The following is a 25,878-nucleotide window of genomic DNA, read 5'->3' on the forward strand; positions in this document are numbered from 1 at the left end:
TCTGAAGAGTTTAAAGGACTTATTGAAAACACCCAGCTTGACTGTCAAAACTTGGGAGATATGATGGGAATCTGGTAGTCATTGTCCCTTGTCCTCTGTGTTGTGCATCAGTAACACTGGCCTGACTAGTTCAACAAATCTATTTTGGTGCTTGTGAGGAGGAAAAAAAATAGCGGGTGAAACCTGAAAGAGTGACTGAAATTAGATTTCCTTAAAACAAATACCACATTCTACTTCAAAGTCTTGAATTCAGTTTTCTTAAGCAAATTTATGCAGTGTGTTTGTGGGCCTTGTCAAGCAGTACTGCTAACACACCATAAAGCAATAACATTTAAAAAAGATGTTCCTCTCTTCCCAGGACAGTGGTTGCTTTATCTCCTAAACTCTTGATGCTGTGCTGATCAACAGGAGAACAATGATTTCTTTACCTTATTTTGTTGTGCAGTGCACTTGATATGAGATAAGCTACTTGTAAGCTAAGGCACTTGTTTTAACAGTATGAGTAATAGGAATTTGCTGAATTTTCAAGGATGTAAGTTTTCTTTTCCAAATGGATGATCTTTGCTACCTTTATTTGATAAGTGACCAACTCATGAATACTGCTGTATTTTTGAAGCAGGCATAGCTCTGTGCTTTTTAACCGAAACATGTAAAAAATGTTGCATTCCTCTGCTTTTCCCCCTCATTCTTTCCTATGATCCATCTCTGAAACCACTTGCCACTGTCCTTTTTCATTAAATGATCTATGAAGCCACAATATTATTCAGCCAAATATGGGTGCTAAACGAAACTGAGCCACATACACAATGCAACGAATCATTTGAGGGTCAGCTGGGACCTTGGTCTTTAGTATTTGCAGCTTTCATATATGATTGTCTAGCACAATTACATCTTTTGCTGTGATTTGTGTTCAAGGGTGCTTACACTTAGACAGAAAAATAATACTGAGAAGACTTGCACTGGTATGTATTAGGTAAGTGCAAGATAACGTGAATTTTGATTCTGTGTTTTTAACTCAGCCCTGTTGTGTGTAGTTGGAGAGCTCAAAAGTCTACAATGGCAACACATCTTATGGTTAAAACTTATGTGTGTACTGCCTGAGAGTGTTTGGGGAACCAAAGGAAATGATTCATCCAACAGCAAAATCCCTGGACCAAAAAATTTTAAGGCACCTGGGCTTGAAAGTCTATTCACTCAGGAGGAGAGGTAGGAGGTGAATCCCCCTACTATGGCAGGGAACCAAATACTGACCAAGAGCAGAAAGCTGCAAGCACCTTCATCAGCTTCTGAAAGAACCAAAATCTGTGGGCTGTATGCATCTGGGAAAGAACACTCTGCTTGGCTGTGTTGAATTTGCCTTTAAGGATGTTGTCATGGTGCAAACAGTGGGCAAGTTATCGTGGGTTGTTTAACTTATGTTTTGTTTTTGTTTTCTGTGCTCTGCCTGGAATGAGGAGCAGCCAAGCAGGCAGATGCATGTCAAGAGCAATGCCAAAGCCTGGCTGTCCCATACAGTGAGATGTTGTGCAAGATGTCTGAGTGAGCACTGGATCCCTAGAGCCAAAGGACACTGCCCTTTGTGAGGGCAGGACTTAGTTTGCAAAGGCAATGGAATTTGTTTATTATTTTGTTTGTTATTTTGGTCCACCACAGCCCATGAGACCTGTTTTCCTGCAGCACCAGCCTTCCTGGACAAAAGGTTCTGCTTCTTCACAGAAATATGTCCATTGCACAGGAAAACATGCCTTTTGCTATTCCCACAAAACCATTTGTCTCTGTAGTTGTTCCTAATTGCAGGTAAAACAGATTAAATCAGACTTAAGGACAATTCCATAACAAATGGAAGCAGTAAAAGTAGCTGTTAGGGTGTATTAACCATACTCACCACCCTGTGAAATGCACTCTCATCTGTCCTTTCTTCCTCCCTTTTTTCCTTGGCACAAGCCTGGAGATTTCTCAGCCTCCATGCAGTCTGGACAACAAAACTCTTCATGAAGTCTCTCCAGGCTGGTAATGAAAAAAATAAGCAGCAGCCAGGGTGGATAAAAGTGTACACACTCTTCTCAATTGTTTCAAGAACATGCACAAATCAGGACAACACACATGGAGATGCCATCAAACAGATGAGATTCTAGTAAATGTATACTTTCTAGACCAAAGTAGAGAACTGGAGAAGTTGTGTTCCTCCTTCAAACAGATTCCTAAAATGTGAGGAGGCAGGAACAATAAATTTTTTATTTTGAAAATGTGCTCCTGAAAATAGTAATTGCTTAAAAAACAAACAAACAAACAAGAAAAGATGCTGACACACAAATATTCACCCCCATCCCAACCTGGTCACCTGGTGTCTTCTTTTCCAGCAGGCAGCAGGACCTATGCTGTAGGTAGCAAAGCCACTGTAAAGAAATACTGTAAGGATTCCCAGTTTGCCTGCACAAAGTACGGCAACATGGATTCACTGTGGGTGAATTTGGCTTTTATTTTGTCACTTTTCTGATAGATGGGTTGTCTGTTCCCTTCAGGCTGATTTTCCCTGTGTGTACTCTCTTGCAGCCCTTTGCTGTCATCAGAGGTCTTTCTTCTGGCCCATTCCTAAATGATTTCAACTGGGTTTTTTTCCTTTGTCCTTGCAGATACCTGATGTGGTTGGGAAGCCCCAGCAGTGTTCAGAAAGATATCAGCTGAGAAATACTGACTGCTTCCATTAGCACCATGGGGCTTTTTTCACTTCAGGAGGGACAATTTCCATTATCTTTCACTTACAATTTGGACTCCATGAAACCATAAAATTCATCCAGTTCTATCCCAATGATTTGTTAAGTGCTATTTGTTAGAAATGCATCTGTTTTTTATTTAAAGGCTAGGGAATTAATTTAAACTGATGGAGAGTTTCCACAAATGACAAATTCAATCAAACTAATTCATCTCAATCTGATTAAAACAATACTTCAGAATTTGTTTGGCATACTATTTAATTTTTTTTGGAGAGTAAGAGAAAAATGAACAGATCCTTTTTTTGTAATTTCATCTTGAAACTGTGGTTTTGTACTGCCAAGTTTTTGTTATAATTACTTTTTACACTAGAAGCCAGTCACCAATTCAATACAAAACTAATGTAATGGGAGTTTCAAATACGTTCTAAGTGAGGTTCTTAAATACTTATCTAAACTCATTATGAGCCTGAACTGACACAGAGTTATAGCAGCATGCGTTCAAAAATAAATTAAACTGATAAATGAACTGTGGGAATTAAATGGCCCATCCTGACTCAGTTTTCATTCATTCTCTTTTTCATTAGTTTTCTCTCTCCCTCTTCCCCTAAGAGCAGAGTGTACAACAGGTCTGGCATCACACAGAGATCAGAGGAGTGATCAGGGCTCTCCTGTCCTTCAGGAAGGTTATAGGAATATGTTTTGGCTCTGTCCAAGAGGCAGTCAGAGTCTGACAAGACCATATGTCTCAGCAAATTGAATTTTCAGTGACAAAGTGACAAACATCAGTAATTCAAAAGCTATCCTGGGCAATGCCATGATCAGGGTAAAAAGTATGACAGCAAGTGCAGGGCTTTGACCTTACCTGGGAGGTGGCAGAAGTAAATTTTTTTTTTTTTTTAGCCTCTGTGGTGTCATCTGGCAGTTGCAACTATTGGACTTTTCTGCCCAAATTCCCCTTCCACCAAGAACAGGAGAGCAACAACAACAAAAAATAAAATCCTGAGCCCAGTTTGCAGAGTGTCATGGTGCTGAGCTCTATAGTGACCTTGCTTGGAAGGACTTGTGTTCACCTTGTGAGCATTTCTGGGATCTGCCTTTTCTCATCTAGCTAGATATCAGAGTAGGCCCCAGCTGCAGCTAATCCAGTGTGATGGTGTAAACCTGAACCCCCTGGACCTCAAGTATAAAGTGTGCAGAAATGGCCTCTGTTTTCTCCTCCCCTTCCAGAAATGATACCTACTCAGGTCTTGGCCCCTAATAATGAACCCTTCCTCCCTGTGCTTTTCTGAGAAATCAAAGAAACGGGCAATAAGGAATCCCTGCCTGCTGTAGAACACTACAGAACCAGCCTACTTTATTTCTCCGGTATGAAAACATCATTAAAAGACATTTTTCTTGTAACTGGTTGGGGCAGTGTTTTATTCGTGTCTAGATCTGACTTTGTGGGCAGAAGTTGTACTTTTACAGACAGCCGTACATTTAAACTCAGAAAAAAAAAATTAAACAGGTCAGGAAAAATATTTTCTTCTGTAGCTTCTAAAAAATATAATATTTTCTGTATTTTTTAATTTTGGCAAAGACTGCAGTGGATGCCAGCCAGCAAGCAGTTAAAATACAGTCAAAGACTGCCCTTGTCCACATGTTTAAGAAGGACTAGCAAAAATGCATCATTTTTTCCAACATTTTTGTTGGGTGGAGCACGGAAGGTGATTCCCCCTTCACACCCTTACATAAATATTTATACAGAACAGCTTTAGCTTAACCTGAAAGGAAAATTCTGAAAGTGCTTCAGAAAACCTGTGGTAGGATATAAAAACTTAAAACAATTTCCATTAAATTGCTGGCACTGAACATGATGTCGTGGGCTTGGCATACATCGTGAGGTTTGAGTCAAACAAATGGCCCTACAGAAAACCCTGAAGTTTTAGACTACATCTTCACAAACTGTCTCTGTTACTCATGAACTACTGGAAAAGGAGAGGAGGAAATGCTTTACTGCCTTGGGAGAGCACATTAAATGAGCCTGCTGTCCTGTTCTACCTCCTCAGTGAAAAGAATGCTGAAAGGATAGCCTATGTAAGGAATAGTTAAAAAAAAATGCATAGCATCCCAGACACAAAGGGGATGTATAAAGGATCATAGGACAAGCTTTTTTTTTTTTTAATTTTTAATATTTTGTAAAAAATTGAGATCTTTTATAAGTGGATGAAAGGTTTGGATTTACTTGGTTTGTTACAGCTGCACAAGCTCTGGCAGTACTCTTCCCTCCCAAACCAGTGAAGGGAAAAACCAGGAAGAGGTCTGTATCCACTATTTTGAGTATAGTCGTATGCTAAGTACTGCATTTAGACCTGTCCTGAGTTTTTCCTTTGCTGGCCTAGATTTAGCATAACTATCCAGTAACCCATTCTCAAGTGCTTCAGTTTGAGGTTTCAGACCCTTGTACAGACTGAGCTGAGACTGGAAAATTGTCTCAGATGGCCTTTCTGCCCTGAATTTATCCCACTTATTCTTCAGCCTTTTGGACCAGCAATGGTAACCTTTCCCCTTTGGTCTGTGATGTGATGGCCCAGGTGTGCCCATAGGCATTGGATACACTCCTCCTGCTGTAGGCAACACTTCAGAATCCCTCTCATTCACCCCACTCACCCTCTCACAAATACAGAAAGTTGAGAAAAGGGTTTGTTTTTTTTTCAAGGTTGCCCATTCTGCCCTTCCAGTTCCATTTATGAAGGATAGCAACCTGCTGCTTTGCTACCTACTTAAAATAATTTTGTGCCAGCTTGAAATGGACAACACAAAATAACACATTTGAACCTAAAAGTGAGACATCCTTTTAAGGGTATAACTTTTCTTTGTGATGCCAGGAAACTGTTGTATCTCTCTGCATTCCCACACTGCCTGCAGTACATGTGAGGGTACTAGAGATGCCCCCACAGTGACTCAGTGGTTCTCCACTCCTGGTCAATCACCTGAGAAAGTGAAGAGCAAAAGAGTGAAGGTATCTCTTCTCATCCTATCACAACCTTCACAACTGTCATTGCTGTTTAGATGTTGTTCATAAAAGGTGGGCACATATCACAGAAGAGTGCCCAAAAAGCTTTGTGTTATCTAGGCTATCTGTAAGATGGGTGTAAATACTGTATTGTACATTTAACATAATGGCAAGAATTATTATGCCAATAATTATCATGCCAAGAATTAAATTCTTTTATATAATTAAATCAAAATTGTGGGGAAAAAAAAACAAACAAGCAAAAAATAACAGCAAACAAACAAAAATACATCTTAAGAACACATGAGGTGTTGTTTTCTAGCAGCTGGGTAGGTTTCTATTAATAGTACTGGTTTTGGATGGGGATGATAAGGCACCAGCCTCTCTCCAGATTTTCAGTTTGTGCTAACCTGTAGGCAAGTATTACTTCTCAGTTATCTTGTTTACTCTTCCTAATGTGAAACCACAGTTCAGCATATCTGCTACCAGTCAGACCTAAATTGCTTTGTGTAATTAGCCAATTAGCTGCTGTTAGTGAGCCTTACAGCATCTCTCCCTGCAAACTATCTATGTGCTCTGCAAACTACTTAAATACTTGGATGCTCATAATGTTGTCCCAGGAGGAGGCAATACCTTTTGTTTTGCTTGAAGGTTTCTGTTCAGATGTTCTGTGTTCTGAGAAACTGTGTGGTGGTCCTCCCAAGAAATTAAATGATGTCACTAATCGCTGCTCCCGGGTAAAGGCTGTGATGTGATTTTATACTACAAGAACTGCAGTTATTAAGTTATGTGGGGCTTGCTGGGATTTTTGTTTTTTGGTGTTTTTATTTTTTTTCCACTAAAGCTCATTAATATTACTTTTAGAGGACTTATACATTGAATACTTCATTTTCAGGCTCAAAAATCAATGACCCATCTGGGAGCTGGGGAGGGGCCTCCAGTAGAAGTGATGGAGGAAGTAAGCATAACCCTGAGGCTGCTGATGGGCAGCTGGGCTGTGCAGTGTGATCCCTGAAGCTTCATGCAGAAGCAGACTATCTTGTCCCACATGGCTTTGTTGGAGGTGCCAGCACCCATGTGAACACAAGCCCTGTCTGTGCACAGCACACTCTCTGCTCACTCCCCTACGTGGAGGGCACATGGAGGGCTGAACATCCCTGTTGGCCACATAATCCAGTTTTTGTAGAGAAAGTGATGATGGGGCCCTGGTGCCTCGTGTCTCCAGTAGCTATATACTTATATAAGCTAAAAAGAAATATAACAGTGTCACGGTTTAACACTGGCCCGGCGATTAAACCGAATAACAGACGCTCTCTATTAATGTCTCTCTATCCTTGATAGAGAAAGGAGAGAGAATAAGGGAGAGAGACTTATGGGTTGGAAACTAAACTACACAACTTTAATGAAACAGTAATGATAAATAGGGAAAATTACTAAATATATACAAATATACAGGAAAATGGAAACCACATTCCTCCCCCCTCTCCCCCAATAACTCTCACGTCACCACCGAGGCTGTAGGGCAGCCCTGGGAAAGTCCAGGCTGGACTCCTGGAGTCGGCAGCAGTCGGGAACTGGAGGCAGGAACACACAGATATGGGCTGGCACGGATCAGGACCACAGGCAGATGAACAGACAGGATCCTTCCAGGATGCTGGGTGAAGGAAGGGAAGCAGGAAATCAGGAAAAGATCTGGCTTGGCCCACGTGATGCCTCAAATTTATACTGAGTGTGACGTATATGGGATGGAATACTCTGTTTGGTCAATTCTGGCATCTATCTTGTCTGTTCCTCCCCAAAGGAGGGCTTAGGTGGGGCCTCTGTGTCCTCCTGGACGGTAAAATATTTTCCTCAGAGCTGAGTGTCCTTGACTCTGCATACCAGTCTCTAGCAGTAACTATAAACATCAAGTGTTATCAATCCTAGAAACAGACACTGAGAAACTTGCTGTTAGTTTCAGCAAGTGCAGCTACTTACAAGAGACTTAGCTAAAAGCAAAAGTACAGAAACAGAAAACCACCTTTATCCTGGTCCAAACCAGGACAAACAAGATCTCTTAGGTTCACCTGATGACTTTTTCCAAGTTGAGTGGCTACAGATGCCTATCCACCATGGCTAGAAAATCTGAATTATTTGTGCAGGAGTACAGTTTTGTGTGGCAGAGGTATCTCAAAGTCCTTGTCCTTGTGATACTGAAATGGTGGAGTGTTGGGATTTTTTTGCTCAGCTTCAGAAAAAGAAGTAATGACATATACACACTGCTCTGCACTTTAAATGCTTAAAAATAGGTATTTACCAAATGAACAGGAAATTTTTAACCATGGAAAAAATACTATGTCTTTATGACAAATCATTAAAACAAATTCTTACTAAAGAATTCTTATTTTTAAATCATTAGCTTGCATTTCAGAGATGTGATGGATGTACTAATGTAGAATTTTAATCCCTGTCATGACAGAAAGATTCAGAAGTGTTGCTCAGATACTTGATCTGGCAGTTCTCATTCCTGAATCTGAATCACATTTCTTAGATCTATTTTTTAGTCATGCTAAATACAGCTTATGAAAAGACTCCTATAAAAGTGTTTAAATTGTGGGGTATGACTTCAGTGGATTTCTGCTTTGAAGCTGGGCTGAAATGGCTAGCTAATTTGTAATGGAAATGAAGATTAATAAACTATGCAAAAGTTGATATGAATTGATAATCAGTTGCGCCCTTATCCTCCCACCAACATGAATAAATTTTATCCCCAGAGTAATCACAAAGGAGACTGTTGTCATGTGCACAGAAAATCACTATTTTGTAGGGTACCAGTTTTCACAATTTTTTCTGAGCTACACATCCAACTGGGGACCTTTGCAGCTCATATGCTGATGGGGTGGCTGCACACACAAGAAAGGGGCTGCCATGCCAGAAGCTGAAAATGAGCAAAGTCCTGAATGTAATTTGCATGCAGTGAGTGCAACTTAACAAGTCAAACTGTATGACTCCAGCAATCTCCTCTGTGCTTTTTATTCACTTTCTTGTTTTCTTTCCATTTATTTTCCAGTGGGAGTGATCTACAGTGCTTTATACAGTTTATATAAAGAGTTTTTAATTTTTGTGGACCTTATCTGACACCAACACATTGCTGTAATACTTGGTCAACTTGGAAAATAGGAAAGCTGGAAAGCAAGGCAGACATTTATCTTGCTTTGTAAGCAAAATTCAATGGGAGTGGGGGGAAGATTGGAAATCTGTCTGTCTGAGCATGTGTTCAGTGTCTTTTAATGTAATTGTAAATTGTAAATTGTAAATTGAACATTTACTCAAAGCTCTCTTTTAGTATTTGTGCTCTTCCCCAGATCTCGTGTTCATTGTCCTGTAAGTGAGTGAGAAGTATTGTTCAGAAAAGTGTGGAGAAGGCTTTAGTCAGTCTTTGTAGTCTGTTTCCCACTGGGAAACCAAGATTGAGGTCATCTCTGGAAAAATGTCTCAAGACAACTCAAAGTCAACCTTGTAACCATTGATATCATCTAACACCAAAAGCAAGGGAGAGGAAGAAAGGAATTCCTCTCTAGGATAAACTGAGCATGCTACTGGGGAAGATTACAGCCATCCTGAAGATGTAGCAGGTATCTGGTATTACTTCTCTATAACACCCATCTGTGTCACTGCCAGAACCCTGAATCTTTAGCAATGACTGAGGTACACAAAACAACAAGAAAATTAGGTGCCCCATGTTTCTAGGTACTCAATGTGCCAGGTGTGGGATGAACCCAGGTACTGTGTGGTGCAGTCACCTGGAGCCTGTGCTGTTGTTCTGCTCTCTTGAATCTCTGAAGTGATCCTTGCACTTGGATGAAGAGGGCACTTGTGCTGCCTTCAGCTTGGTCATTGGTGGGCTTGACTTTGACTATCCTGTGTACTCAGATGCTGAGATATTTTTGTGCCGAGTGAATGTAAACTGCAATCTTTCTGATGTCTTCAAGTGATTCTGAGACCTAAATTAAGCCAAGACCTACATGAAATTTTTAAATAGGGCTTTTTTCCCATGTATAACCACTGGGATGAGAGGCCTGACACTGTTAATACCTGCATGCATGCTCACCTGCATCCATCCATCCATCCATCCATCCATCTCCATCCTTCTATTTTTGTTTGTTTTTTCCTGATAAGGCTTTTTTCAGGGCAAAAAAACCCAACCAACCAAACAAAAAACCCCACAAAAAACCCACAAAGAAAAAAGCACCCTAGAATAATGAATTACATCTCTAGCACCAAATAAAGTGATAGAGGAACATGAAAGCAGAGATTATGCATTTCAGGATTGTTTAGGTGAGTGTCTGGGGCTATTACATTTACATACATATTTATTATTTTTGAGAGCCTTGCAATTGTGGCTTGCTTGTTTTTCTGCACTTTGGATTAGGTCCCACTTCTCCCTCTCAGCAGATTCCAGGTTAGGCAGCTGCCTGCTCTTCCTCTTCAGTCCAGTCTGACCATGAATTTAGCCCTGGGGTGCTCTCACAGAGGCAGAGTGATGATGTAAGCTTTGATGTCATACCAATAGAGCATCAACCATCTTCCTCTGCATCCCTGGGGACATTCAAGGTCATCCCTTGACAGGGCTCTGAGCACCCTGACAGAGTTAAAGATGTGTTTGCTCATTGCAGGGGGAATGGACTCGATAACCTTTAAAGCTCCCTTCCAACCCAAAACCATTCTATGATTCTATTCTATAAATCTGTGGAAAGTGGTGTTAGAGATGTGTTTATGCTCTGTTTGCATATTGCAATACATTGTGCACTGCAAGCAGTGAGCTTTCCATGGGCTGGTGGCTGTCTTAATGGCCAATAAAAGCTATTTTCATGTTTGAGCAACAACAGGTGAGCAGATGACCTCAGGAGGTGGCATAGTGATTTGTGTTACTGTGCTATTTAATCTGAATTTATGCAGTGCACTGATGTGAACCACCGACTCATCAGGATGTTCTGCAAAGCCTTTAGTTATGGCTGTGTCTTTAGATTAAAGGACAGTGAGAGACAGACTTGTATTTATCAGGATTAAATTTAAGCATCTCTAGTGGAGGAATTTGTAGTAAAATCCACAAAAATGCACATTGACTGCTGCACAGGTCTGAAAAAAACCAGTAAATTATCTGGTGGCTTGAGCTCAGACAAGACTTTTTGCAATTTAGTTTCCAGTGGTCATCAGGCTTTCAGAAATTTTAGAGTGGAGAAATACTGCATCCTTACCACGGCAACTCTTCTTGTTTTAGCTGTATTTTAAGTAAAAACAGTGAGTGATCCAGTGATCTATATACAGAGCAAAAAGTTTATACTGGAGATTTTGTTTCTTTGCTGATGAATCTTTCTACAAACTTCTATCTTCAGAATTGGATAGCTGACATGTTTCCTGTAACTGCTGACGGGGCTTCTTTAGGGCAGGTTTGGGGCACTGAGTTTCCCAACTAGAGGGTGTTTTGGTGTATCTGTCCCCACTCTGGCAGCAGAACTCAGGGTCACAAAATGTCTTTGGTGTGAAGGGACCTTCAAGATCACCCTTTCAACTTGTGTGGAAGTACCCCTGATCCCTGTGTAACTGTCCATTCCTCCTTTTTCAGCAGTTGGTTTAACATTATACAGCATTTCAGAAGTAAAGACTGATTGGTATTATTATATATATGTATATATATATATATAATTATAATTCTTTATTGCCCCTACATGTTTATGAAATTATTGCTATTGTACATGTTGCTTAAAAATCAGCTGGTCTGTGAGAAATACAAAAATCCCTCTACAAAGCCTTATTCAATTTCACATACAGTTAACCTTGCACAGCTGGTTACTGCATTGTTACTGCAGCTTGCACATACCCAAGAATAGCCTTGTAAAATAATATGTCGTAGAACTGGCAGAAAATTATTAGGTACACTTGTATTGTGAATTAGTGGGGAAATTTCAGTGCTGAAAAATGCAGTGGAAAAATTAACACGTATTTAAATAATGCTAATTATGACCAAGAGCTATCACAAAGAAACACATCATGTTTCTTTTGGAGGGTGCTTATCCTTTCAGGATGTATGTACAAACTGTTTTCTTTTTGTCAGAGCAGATGAGGAGTTATATGATATTTTTAGGAGTTTTTAGATGCAGATACAATTTTTCTGGATGTATTCAGACTTGAAGGTCATGTTTTAAAAATCAGAAATGCAGGCTTTCCTGGAGCAAGCCTTGAAGAACTTCTGTGATGATTTTTGAGATGTTTGAAAAACTGTGAGAACTGAAAAAACCTTCTTATAGCTATGTCTTCTGGCTGAGGCCATTCATGTGTATTAGAATTATTACACCTCTTGGTGTTATAGAAGTGACCATGTTACTACAGAGCAAAGACACAGAGAAATTGAAAGAAGAGTTAAAAATATCCTGAATGTTACTTTTGTGCTGAGTACTGTACTTTTCAAAGCTAAATATCCCACCAAAGTCCCTTAATACAAGCTGATGCAGTAAAGCCCAGCTATACTTGATTGCAGTCAGTAACACCACAAAATCTTGTTTTAACTGGTTTTCCACTAAGCAATACTCCACGCATGCTAATAAGGTTGTGCTGCAATGATACTAAACATTCTTGTTATTTTTCTATAATGAATAGGCAGAAACCAGATTACCTGGATCTTTTGGAGATGATTAGGATATAACGACTTGATGAAAACAGCATGATTGAGGTTTTGTGCTGTCAGGTCGGGACACGGTCTGATGAGCCCGAAAGATACTCTCAAACCTGATTTTTGATTTGTCAGTTTGACAGGCTGTGCACAAGTAGTTTTAAAACATACTTTTGGAACTGCCTAGCTCTGGGAATGTGTCTGGGAGCTGTTTGGTTCAGTGTTCAGCCTAGGAAGGACTTGGCAAAGCTCTCTGCATCCTTTGTTTGTGTCTATGTACTGTGAGATACACTCATTGTCTAGGAATGACCTCAAGATTGCCACCATATTTCAACCCTGATATATTCATACAGGAAAGATTGCAAAAGCGAGACTGGGCTTTGGAGAACAGTCTGGTGGCTGCTTCCCAGCTGCTTGCACTGGAGTAACTGGTTCACCAGTTTTCATTGTCTTGATACTTCAGCACTGACCACTGCCAACCACTTCTTCCATTGATTCCTTTTTCCTGGTCATGAAAGACGCAGAGCAGAAGAGAGGATCCTGCATGTGTCTTCATCTGGGCACAGCACTCAAACACAACAATTTATATTAAATTCATTCTCTTCATGAAATTTAGAAGAGAAAAGAATTCACAACTTCTGTATGCAAAACACTTGTGGGTATAAAGATGCATTTAAAGGCAAAACTTCCCATAAGCCTCACTAGATATCATGGCATCCTTACTGACTCCACCAGGAGGTGGAGGAGATCTCTATTAGGGGTACAAGCATGATGTATTCAACCCTGCTGGTCACTGAGATTTAGTGATGTTAAAAAATACTATTGGGCTGTTATCCTGATGGCTGCTTGCTTGTACACAGCACTCCAAGTTGCCCATTTACAATATGTCTGCATGGCAAGTACTGTTGTGCAACAGGAGTAGTTTAAGAGATCAAAGCAGTTAGTGCTGAGATTCCTACATCTTTCAGATTCCTACATCTGCACACTGTGAATTATAGGGCTCTTTTTTTCATCTGGCTGGAGTTAAGTTAGGGCCCTGAAGCACAAATCCACACTATAGGTGTGGTTTGAAGATACCTGAAGGATGGAGGATGGGTTCAGACCCTCATATATCCCTTACAGCTTGGATGAATTTGTTGTTTACCAAAGCTTGAGCTTCCAATTTAATTACCTTTGAAAAGAACCTAGTTCACACACACACCAAAATACCCTTTAAAACAAGACAGAGGTCAAGAAGTGGGGATGATCTGAAGATAGACATCAAAATCACAGAGATATCTTCAATTACCTGTGTTCATACTTTGTGATGTAAAAGTGACCACAAATAACTGTTACCTTACTCGTGTGCACAACATTTGAAGTGCCTTCTAAACAAAGAAATAATTGTTATTTCCACTATATTCACAAATTTAGAATTACTTAGCTAGCAGGTGTTTAAGTTCAAGGAAGAAAAAAGAAGGGTCAAGAGGGTAGCTTAAGTATTTCTTCCACTAGAGAGGAGTAATACCACAAATATAAAAGTCAAGATGATAGAAATTGCCTGAGCATCACTTGGACACACTGGTGTACAAGTCAGTGTCCCTGTGCTGGTGTCAAAACCTCAGCAAATTTACTTACTCAGGCACTACACAGGGGACAAGGAGAAGGGTCTCCTGATCTATGAGACAAGGAAGCAAAGTCAGAGCTTTATTTTAATTGTGTTAATTTTTGTTATTTTTTTGTTTGTTATTTTTTGTGTTATTTTTTAAATTGTGTTATTCAATGGGTATTTCCATCCCTGCTCTGTTTCCTGGGGATGAAGTAAGGTGGAGAATGGAGAGAAAAGTGTCCTGAAGGCAATGCTGGAGAAGCAAGAACCTGGCTTTGCTGGCAAACCTCAAACAGGAGATAGCAATGTCATTCTCTGAGACCAGGAACTGTGAAAATCCCTGTTATTACTATTCCTTTGTTTTTCATACTTTAGTATAATTCTTATATTCCTAAGGTATTGTCATCCACTGGCCGTGGTTTACTTGTTTCTTCCTTTCATACTTTTTCTGGGTTTTTTGTTTGCTTGTCTGTTTGTTGTTTTCTTTTGTGTGTGTGTTACTTGTTGTTCATTGTTTGGATTTTTTGTTTTTGTTTTTTGTTTATTTGGGATTTTTTTTTGGAGGGGGGGGGTTGTTTTCTTTCTTCTTAATTTTATTTTACTTGATGAGGCAAATAAAAAAATCAAAATCAAGTGTGCTAACTAAAACTGCCAGAAAACCACCCTTGAAAGTTAAGAATAGACACTGATGGCTCATGTTTCATTTTTGCTGGGATTCTTAAAACCTTCAAGAAGGAAGTTGTTAAACAGGAAGCTGTTGGCATCCTTTGTGAGTAAATGACAGAACAGGTAAATAAAATTGCAGCTTCCTACTTCATTTATTAAATTTTTGGGTGAAAATCTGGACATTTCTAGTTGTTTCATCAAGTTGTAAATCCAGTCACTTCTAAACCTGAAGGCAGTGTTTCTGCTATGAATACTGAGGTGCAATTTAAGAGAAGCTGCTACTGTTAATGAAAATGATTGAAGGACTTTTTCTACCAAAGATGGCTCTAATTGTATGCTTAATATTTTGAAGTGAAAATCTTACTAGTTTGAAATTTGTTTTTTAATATAAATTGTAAGAAAATAAAGTATATCCATTTCTCAGCAAAATGGGGCAGTGTAGGTAACTTTCAAGGTTAACTCTCTGGCACAAATCAATAGAAGAATGCAGAAATTGTATGATTACAGAAGCTGGAAAGCTGGCCCAGTGCTCTGAACAAGTAATTCTTTGCTGATTCTGGAAATCTTTCTTGCTATACATTAAAAAGAGTAATTTTGTTGGTTTTTAATTTCTAAGGCTGTAGCATTATATAAATAATCTCATAAATTTTCCCATACCTGAAAGACTATTCTACCTCCAATTTCCAGTGATGTATATGCAGTGTAACACCAAGTATATAAAGAAAAACAAAATTTAAAAAGCCTTCCTTATGCTTTATTTTATTTTATTTTAGAAGATGGCAGAGAACACAAAGAAGAAATCAGTACTTGCATTTCTACTTGAAAAATGCTTCAAAGAAGCATAAAACAAAGGCTTTGGAATACAGTTTTCTTTATTTTCATTGTAAATCATATTCACAGAGTAGTCTTTTTTTATTTTCCCCCTAAGTCTTGTAGTCACTTTGCTCCCTGTGGCAAATCAAGTGTTTTCATACTTTGATCTACTCCTTTGCTTTTTGTGTTTTCTGGGACAGAAGTAGAAGAATTCCCAGTCAAAAAGGAGAATTCATGATAGTGAAAAGAACAATGTGATTTAATTGTCAATTTGTGGGCATTAAAATTAAGATACATTGTGAAATACATGTTAATAACAGAGAACATGATATTTTTTCTAATGATAGAATAATGTCTCATGAACAGAAAATAGCAAAGACTGTAACCCAGTTCTTAAGCTGCTTTTTAAAGTTTTTTTATCCAAGCACCTGTCTAGCTTAGTCAAAAATAATAAAATATCCCGAATTTGACATTATAAAAGTAAATGGAGTCAGTAGCTGTAAAAATAAATATAATTCATGTCTTTTTGTCTGTTTGTGCCCACTTCTCAGGTAATAATATTCTTTTTATGGTTTTTGAACTTGCTTACAGTAGAGCTAATTATGTTTTTCATACAAGCACATTTTCATCAAACTATCCAATTAACTGTATCTGTTATAATAAGACATAATGTTGTATATGAGTACACAGATCTAAATCTAGCCTGATCCCACGTGAGACTATTGGGCTTTTCATAAGCAACATGATGAATGTGAATCCACATCCCGCAACTCCATTACACGAACATATGGTTCCTAGCAAGCAATATCTTCAATGCAAACTTACAGGCATAACTGAATGATAAATTTGGCCATCTGTGATCCTATGCCAGCTCAGCATCTCTCTAGAGACCTAATTCCTTGTTGCCCTCTGGGTTCTTTGTGCTTCCAAGCTGGAAGCTCTGGGGCTTTACCTGGAGCTGAGAGATCACTTGGGTGGTGCAGAGCCTGCTCAGCCACCAGCCCGGGTTTTTTGAGTGATGCACAAAGCAAAGAGGTGGGTAGGGGGGATGCTACACCCAGGCTGTCCCAACCTGGAGATATGGAAGCAGAAGGCATAAGCGAGCGCAAGCCTGAGATTGCTGTGATTTAGGACCTGACCAGCCATCTCCAGAGCTTTGCAAATTTGGTGAAAGGCTGAAATTTGCCTTCCCCGCAGTGCCTTTGGTCTAGCAGTGAGAGCACTTTAGCCAGCCCCACAAGTGGGTTGGATGTGTACATTTTTTATGCAGGCAAAATATAATCCCCAGTCCTGCAAAAAAAGATGTGTTGGGATGAAACCCTGTAAGAGGTTTCCTTGGAGAGGTAAAAAAAAAAAAAATAAAAAATTAGTATTTTCATGAGGGTCTTTTAGCCTCTGTGCAATAGGAAACCCAAGCAGCCACCTCCAGATCTAGCAGATATTAAGGGAGGATAGAGCTAGCTGCATAAAAGGTTTCCCTCCTTACAGCAACTCTGGATCTAGCTGGAGTAACAACTGGGATACTCCCTATAGGTTTTTCCATACCACAACCTCTTTGTCCAAGCTTCAGAAAAGACTATGAAATTGTCTGCCCCTTTTTTTTTCGTGTTTCTGAAGGTTGGATGGGGGAATAACAGGTATTCCTCTTGGTCATGATCCAGTCTTGCATAGTCCATTCCTTATCCTGTACGGATATTTTCCATTTCTCTTTCCATTTCCATTTTTTCTCTTAAGGGTTCAGAAAAGATTCTGAATGGCCTGAGAAAATGTGTGAAATGGACATTTGTTTTAAAAATGGCTGTTCAGAAAAGTTTACATGGGTTTAGGGGCTTGACCTGTAATAAATCTCTTTTTATAGCTAAGTGATAGAATTTCAAGAAAATCCAATTTCTAGTGGATTATAAAAAGGAGGGGGTTTGGCACTAAGATTGCTTCATCTCTATAGTATGAGCAAATATACTCAGAAGGTTGGAAATTTGCCTTTGAGCTTGATGGGAATGAACTCGAATATACCTCTCACACTATAGTAACTCTCCACTACAGTTCTAAAATATATTGTGCCTAGTTTGTTCACAGAGTTTTAAAACAGGACCACAACCACTCCAGGAAAGAGATTTATTTGCTCATGTCCATGGGAAAAATAACTACACCAAACCATCCATTAAAGCATACCAGTCGTATCCTTCTTAGATAAATACCACTATATCTCATTAAGATATGGAAACAATGGGAAGCTATAAAACTCTGCATAATACAAATATTGGTCCTCTGAAATCTTCATAGTCAGCAAGCTTAGAGTAGGAAAAATAGTTCTCCATTTTTAAGCAGTAGAACCAATACTGGAGAGAGAATGTCAAAACTGCCTAAGAGATTACTCAAGACCAAGATATTTTTAATCAGTGGCCTCTTAGGTTTTTTGGATATCCAGCCTGAGACACCATAAGTATAGTATATTTTCAGAAAGCCTTGAGCACCCACTCTCTGAAAAACTGGTTGCATTAAGGTATCTGAAGATGAGCACCAAGAATTGCTGCATCCAAAATAAGCTTGCATCAGAAATCCAAATTCCCTCAAATTGATATTTAGGGAGGACCTAGTGCTTTAGGCAGCTCTGAAAACCCTAGGCACCATGCAGGGTGTGTGTTTATCTCTGACACTGGAAGATAAAGGTAAACATCTTCCACCCAGACCACTGCAAATTTAATGAAAAGAAGTATTTCAATAATTTTTTTTCTGTTAACTCTAAGGAGGTGTAACTAAATAATTCAGGGCTACTAATACTATTTTTTTTTAATTGAAAATTAAAAAAAGACAGATTCAATTTTTAGGAAAAAAAAAAGTGTAAGGAAATAAAGTGTTTCTTTCTCTTCTAAATCTTAATAGTTGGATTTAGACTTTATTTAATAACCTTGTTGCAAGACTTCATCATTTTAATGTTTTTTTCTAATTTTTATATCTTGTGATCTGTAAATAGGTAAGAAATATTAAATACTGTAATGTTCATTCATTAAGACAATAACATTTCAAAGGCTAATGTAAAATAAAGCTGCTAAAGTTTATAATTTCTCTGTCCAGCAGTTCATTTATACAACTGCCCTGAGTAGATGCTATATGCTGCTTAGCAAATGGCCTTTAAGAGTTTAAAAATATCTCAGTAAAGCTACTCAAAGGTAATACAACACTTCTCAGGCATCTTTAATTGAAGCTAAGAAGAAAATAGTGTTTTCTCATTAGTTAATTATTCATTCCCTCATCAGTGACTTATACACAACTAAACCACAATTGAAATGCACAGGAGAACAAATCATGCTTGTTCCTATGTATGGGACCATGAGCTTATTGTTCATAAAGGCAAGATTTAAAATTGTAAAACTAGCCCTATTTTTGTGGACTGTTTTAGCTGTTTTTATTAAACACTATTGTTTCCATGTGAAACCAGTGAAAACAGTTATATTCTAACCTATGTTATTGTAAGGTTTTTTGCAAAACCTCACTGATCCCCTTTAACAAAAAGAAATCTTTTCTCAAAATTCCTGATATAATCAATTTGCAGTGTTTCTTAAGATGATAGAAATATGTAAAATTTGTGCTTTTAAAAGCTTCTGCTTTGAGTAGCCTTACATTCCATGATTGTGCCCTAGCAATCATCAAGCTCTATTGCATGCCCCATTCGTGTAAAATATATTTTGTTGGGATGACGTAGCTTAAAGAATTTTGGCTCTAAAACTTCTTTACCTAGAGCTTCCATTAAATTATATTAATTTAAAATATCTATGGAATGATACTTTTACAAAAATATTAAAAGAGAAAACCAAACCAAAAACAAATTGATAAGGCCGGGTTTATGAAAGTTACTCTTTACAGTAAAGTAAAAAAAAAAAAAAAAAGGGTTTTATCACAGTTTTGGTAGCTTGCATGAGTTCGTATCGAAAAGAAATCTTTCACATGTTCTTAAATGGATTTAAAACTTTTGTGCTCTAGGTACTCTCAGTTGTATGCTCTGAAGCAGTAGACACCATACAGCTTGTGCTTTTTATCGGGGAAGCCGACAAAGCGAACGGCTGCCTCGTTAGGGCTGCAACGTTTCCGGGGCCTGGAGATGGGGTAGCGGACGCTGCCATCAGCCAGCCATCCAGCATCGCACCGGTCGTAGCCCAGCAGCTTCCAGGCAGCAAATATCTGGCCCACTTTAGCAATCTGTGCTCCGTCCTTCAAGCATGCCTGAACAGCTTCGTCGTAGGTCAGCTTGGTCGGGTGGATTAGGTAGTAAAAGCGACCTAGGAGGGGGAAGAAGGGAAAAGGGTCGTTAGCGACGTGATGGTGATGATGGCGAAGTGGTGAAGGCTTTTGAGGAGAAATGGAGGTGTCCCACTGCAGGGTCATATCAAATGGTGGTTGATCTGGGACTGTGTTGGGTGTACATCGCACTGCTAAAAACACCTCGTTTATTTGTGCAGTGAGTTGATCAATACTGGGAGTGAAAAGAAAAAAAAAGACAAGTAGAGAAAACAGACGCTGAACAACAACAACAACAAAAGTGTATATATATATATATATATATATATATATAACTACATATATATATCATTATATATATATTATGCTATAGTTATTTCTGCTAATTTAGCAAGGAAGGGCATTCCCACCCTTGCTTGCTTTCAGTGATAACTGTTAAAATGCATTTCATCCTCCGATGTAGAAACGTAGCAGGAAAAAGGTCAGGGGGAAGAGATGATGGAAGACATAATGGGATTTTGAGACAAGCACCTATTGTCCATCTGAATCTATTGTGCTAGATGCATTTACTAACAAGGTGCCAATGACAATCCAGTGCAATATTGAAGGAGCCCCTCAGACTTCAGTTAAAGCAGATCTCAAGAAGCTGTAGCTTACTGTCAGAGAAGGGAACTCAGTTAAATATCCAGTCTGCCTCTACATTATGCTCCTAGCATTAGCTTAAAACCCTTACAAATTTTCCTCTCAGAAGCATGGCATAGAAAGATGTGGCCTTTGATAGCATCTGAGTAAGGGTATGAAGGTAACAGATGCAGTTTTACTCTCTGTCAAGGCACTAAACTTAAATAGAAACAAAATTTTAACTTTTTATGTATTTATTTATTTGCAAGAGAGCTTAGGTATTTCACAGCTTCTCCAAAGCAGAGTTTGAGCCTTTGGTGGATCAAAACCATTTCTATAAGTCTTCATTAGCAGCATCAAAGCCACATGCAGCTTTTGTGTAGCACTGCTTCTCTTTAAGTATCAAAGGAGATATCCCCACCTTAAGAGCGCATTGAACTGATAGTGCTGCTAAGAAAAATGTCTCTTTCTCACAAGGTAATGAAAATATATGCCAGCAAGTAAAGCTCAAAAAGGAAGTGTCTCCTACTAATCCATAAGCAGAAATTATATTAACATTAATTTCATTTATCAAGGGAATATAAATCACAAACCTTTCATTCATTATACTTAAGGTTATTTATCATCACTGATTTGACAATTAATCAAGTGTGAGGTAGAAGTGGATTTCAGGGGAATAGCATTTATTTGAAAGACTATTAATTTCTGAATAATTTCATAGCTTTTCAATCTGACAAGTTAGTGGAAAGACAAAGAAATTTATTCATGAAAGGATCTTCTAATTCTAGAGAACACTCTTTACTTCTTAATTAAGAATGTCATTCAGAATAGTGGCTTTTTGTTTCCTCATGAAAAATATGCAAACACACAAACAGAATTCTGCCTAGTTTCAGGTTACTTTCTAGATGAAGAAAAAGTGGTGAGCAAGATGAAGAGTCATATCAGCTCCAGATTCCTGCAAAAAACATAGGTTTTTTTCTAAGTGAAGAAGAAATGTCAGGTCAGATGACATTATAAAAATAACTGAATTAACTTCTGTAAAGGCTGGATATTTTATACCATGATATGTAGATTTTCTTTTTTTTAAAAAAAAACATATACATTGCAGCTGTGGTGAAGAAGACACTTTTAAAAAAATTTCATTGGTGTCAGAGACAATCTTTACAGCATTTTCTAAGAAAAACTGATGAGAGTAGATAATCTATCCTTTTGTAAAATGGCTACTCAACTCCATTTCAGCAACTTGAGAGCATTTACAAGGTGTTATCACAGAGAGTGTCTATTAAGTGGAAACCTATTCCAACTATGTGATTAGAAGGTTTCCCAAAGCAAACAAGATTTCAGACTTAGGGGAACATGGATTTGGAGTGATAGCCTCTGAACCGCACCCAGCTTAGTAGTTGCTCTTCAAACCATATGTCAATGGAATGTAATTTCCTAGGGATTTGCAGTAAGGTCAGGCTTTTGACATATGACATCAATCAAAAAAACTCCTATACTCTGCCCCTTCCTTAAATAAGATAACTTTTATAGTGGAAGCTGTCACCCCACAGGAGTGAAATGTGTATCCATAATTTCTAAAGAAATAAGACTCCATTAAACCAAGAACAGATTTGATGTTCTTTTCTTACTAATAAGATAGTAGAGCTCCTAAAAGAAAAATTTTACTATTTATTTATTTGTTGGTGTGGAAGGAGATGGAGGCATTAACTGAATGTCACTCATTAATATCTGTTAGTTGGGTCATTCCTACAGAGGATGAATGTGCTTGATTTCTGTAGCTTGCATGATGTGTAGACTCTGTCATATGCTCTGCAGACTCAGTTCAATATATCTTACAGCATTACTAAGTGGTTGAGAGGCCATTTTTCCTCAGAATTGAAGAACATGTTAAAAATTTGTGATGTGAATGCAATTTAAAATAAAAACTTCTTCCAGTTCCCCCAGTACCAGCAGCGAATCTGGCTACTCAAAAAAAACCCCAAAACCAACCAAACAAAAAAAAATCCAGTTCTAAGAAAGCCAAAAAAAAAAAAAAAAAAAAAAAAAAAATCCTTTGGGGGGGGTTGCTTCTCTTTCTGGAACAACAGATACATGTTCCACTTACAAAATATTCTGACATGATCAAATAAGCAGTCAGTATGCATTATCCAGGGACAATTTTCTATGCTTTCCTCCCATTTAAATGACAGAAGTGGTTATGTTATCACATGCATTAATGTAATAAAAAGGTTCACAGGCACACATTTAACATGATCCCTAAAATTTATTCTTTGTATTTGTACTTTTGTTAACGTGATTTTTACTTGATTCTCCTGAAACTGATAACAAACCAGTTATGCACTGGATTCTGTATGCAAAATATATAACAGCATGTTGATGAGTACAAAGTTTTATACAAGCTATATCTTTTTCTTTGAAAATTCTTAATTATAGAGGAATCGATAGATATGTTTATGTTTAGCTCCCTTTACACTTTTCAGTGTGAAAGATCCTGATTCTCCTTAAAATCCTTTGAAATTAAGCAAATAACCACTCAGCAATACCATTATTTGTTCCTTGACCCATGCCTTTTGGAGTTTCTCTAAGACTACAACAAAACTATTTTGCTGTCTTTATTCCCCTGGGGTACTGGGGTACTGAAGCCCAAATTGACCTTCTTTTAGGCATGGGAGAGGAGCATTTCTATTCCTTTGGGCGGGGATGGGAGAGAAATTGAGATGGTCTACATCTCTTGCAAATCTTTGGATCATGACAGCTTGCCCTATCATGTGTGTCAGGATGCTTTAGATTTTCTAAAGAGAACAAGTACTAAAGTGCTCCTGTGATGAAGGAAAAGAAGAGGAGAAAGTGTGAGAGACCAGAGCTGAATGCACAGATACCAAGAAGTTCCAACATGGAATTCTCAGACTCAATTTGGATAGTTTCCACTTGTGCATATTAATTTCCAATAGTTTATTTTAACATGAGGATGTGAAAGCAGGTTGGGAAACACATTGCCATCCAATAGTTATCTCTATGGAGGCAAAAAATTTTGTTATTTCACAACATTTTAATAGATTTAATGGTTAACATTATGCTAATGTTACTTTGCACTGTTTTATGGAACAGATTACCATATATTCTCGTAAACTGGTAAATTGTTTATACACTCTTTACAAAGTGTATGAAACTTTTTCAGGCTCTTGGCTTTGCCTGCACAGACACAAACCAAGAACTCTTCTGTGAATAAACAGAATGATTTGAATATGAAGCAGTTTTACATGCAGAACAAAATGTTCAGCTAATGTGTTTATCCTAGTCTAAGCAAGGGCACTGCAGAGAGTCATTTCATAAAGCACTCGGATTATTTTATATTGCATTGCAGACAAACTTTGTTAAAGCAAAGTTCTCTGGTGTGCAGGGAATGCAGATAGAATTCTTCACTAACAGTGTAAAAAAATCCTTTTCCATCACTATTTTTCTGTGTGTACTGAGCTCATCGGAGATGGGATCCAACAGTTCCAGATTGAAAACACTGAAGCTGGATTTGAACTCACAGCGTTGATGACTACATTTTAATTTTTCACCTTAACAGATGAAAGTAATTTTGCTGGTTTGTACCTTTCTTCTTCAGGTAAAAAAGAAGCCTAGCATTTTAGACAAAGATTTTTTATCTTTGACTAATGAACTATTTAAAACTGAGCCTTTTTTTTTTTTTTTTTTTTAATGATTACTGGGATCATAATGTGTTTGGGATACTATCTTAAAAAAAGCACACTTGGCAAAAATCTAAACTTCACTCACTCGCTTTCTTCATAGTAACTCCCACAACTGAGACTCTTTGAGATTACTTCAGGTTTTTTTTTTTAAGGTCACCTTATCCTCCCCTGATCCTGGGGCTCTTGGCATTTTCCCAGCTCCCTGACATAAAGCTGAAGGCTTGTCTGTTTCATGCCATCAGCAGTCACTGCCACTGCTGGAAATGTGTGGTGTCCTAACCACTTCTCGTTTTCCTTGGCTGTTCCTGAGCTGAAAGAATCAGTATGGGTGTTGCAGAAATAGCTTTTTGCCTGTAGCCACTATCTTTGGCAACTGCAACCTGGTGGCAAAATGGGTTATTATAAGCTTTCCCCTTTACGGTGAGAAAGCTAACATATGCCGTAAAGTGTACATAAGTTATCTGAAGTGTTGAGCTGAAAACAGGAATTTGGCATTTAAGGGGGTGATTGGGCTGACTGCGGATATTAAGGTAAGCTTGGAACAGGAATAGTGGAGAACACAGCAGGAACATGTGAGGATAATGTAGCCTGGCGGGTTCCTGGTTGAGGAGATGGATGCTGGGAGAAGCAGAAGTCCAGATTTTCTGCAGAAACATTGAGAGGCTTATGTGGCACTGAGCTTCAGGGGGCTAGAAAAGATGTTGTTCAGCTCCATATATCATTGTATTGCTGTGTAGTACTCTGTCTTGCAGTCTAGTTTAACAGACTCATCGAGCATGAAATTCATTTCAGTGTCCTGTTGTTGATTTCTCTACTACTTGTACACCTTATCCTCATCTTACATAGTTCCTCTTTATTCCTCTTTCTTTCTTTTGATGTATTGCACAGAAAATACTTATCCATCAGCATTTTTTTTTCTCTCCCCAGAATTATTTTTCTTGTTTCTTAGGAGACACTATCCACTTTGCAGTGTAGGAAAAGGTGGTGATTGATGACTAGTAGTCACAAAAACATATTTTGCAAACATTGTGATTAGTGTAGCTATCAGTTTTTAAATTCTTTTTTCTTGTTTGTTTTATTCCATTGTCCTCTTTCTTCAGTGCAAGGTCAAATCTGCATATAAGAGATGAACTCATGTAGTATTTCACCTTGGATAAATAAAACAAGAAAAAATATAAACCAAAATTTCATGGAACTAAGCAGAGTGTTGAAAGTCAGCTAAACTTTTGTTTCAGATTGTATATAGCCAAATTTAATAATGTCAGTTTGAGGATCTGGGGTTTTTTTGAGAGGCCGAAGCAGACTTAACATTGGGGCAAATCTTCAGAAATCAAGACTTATGGGGTTTTTTTTGTTGTGATGTAGGACAAAAATGCTTCAATGTGGATAAGTAATCTGTGTATAAACAAAAAAGGCCATGATCCTTGGTCCGAGTGGGCTGCAAGCCAAACATGTCCAAAGTTGCATAGAAATTATCTGCAAGTATGAAGCTGCAGAGGATTGCAGCCTCCTTTTGCACATGTTCACTTTCAGCATTCCTCTCATTTACAGTTCAAGCTTTCAAAAAACTTTTGAGGCACTAGATTAAACCTGAAATGACAGCAAGCTGGTATCAAATAATTTCATACCTAAGAATAGAAAAAAAGCTTGTAGTCGCTTAAGTAAGGTTCAAAGCAGACCAAGCTCAGAGCAAAAGTGTACAGGGTTTTGGCAGTGTATTAAGATAAGGAATCTAAATTGTTAGGCTTAAAAACTAGAAATAGTTTGTTGATAAGGAGGTATTAGTCATATTAGACCTGGTACATGAGCAGGAGCTCCTTGATTCACAGAACTGTTGAAATGGTGATCAAAATTCTGTTTAGGTGATATATTTAAGTTGCAAAACATCAGAATTA

The 25,878-nt window shown here is 38.2% G+C and overlaps 1 protein-coding gene across 1 annotated transcript in view; it reads right to left on the reverse strand.

Annotated features, from left to right (window-relative positions):
• Positions 1–19,266: 19,266 nt before the first annotated feature.
• HAPLN1 (hyaluronan and proteoglycan link protein 1) overlaps positions 19,267–25,878 on the reverse strand; it is a 28,563-nt gene continuing 21,951 nt past the window's right edge. The window contains exon 5 of the mRNA XM_030467501.1: positions 19,267–19,702. Within this exon, the coding sequence (XP_030323361.1) occupies positions 19,413–19,702 (290 nt within the window). The 3' untranslated portion in view covers positions 19,267–19,412. The remainder of the gene's footprint in view (positions 19,703–25,878) is intronic.

The sequence above is a fragment of the Calypte anna genome, chromosome Z (genome assembly GCF_003957555.1).
Source record: "Calypte anna isolate BGI_N300 chromosome Z, bCalAnn1_v1.p, whole genome shotgun sequence".
NCBI classification, from domain to species: Eukaryota; Metazoa; Chordata; class Aves; order Apodiformes; family Trochilidae; genus Calypte; species Calypte anna.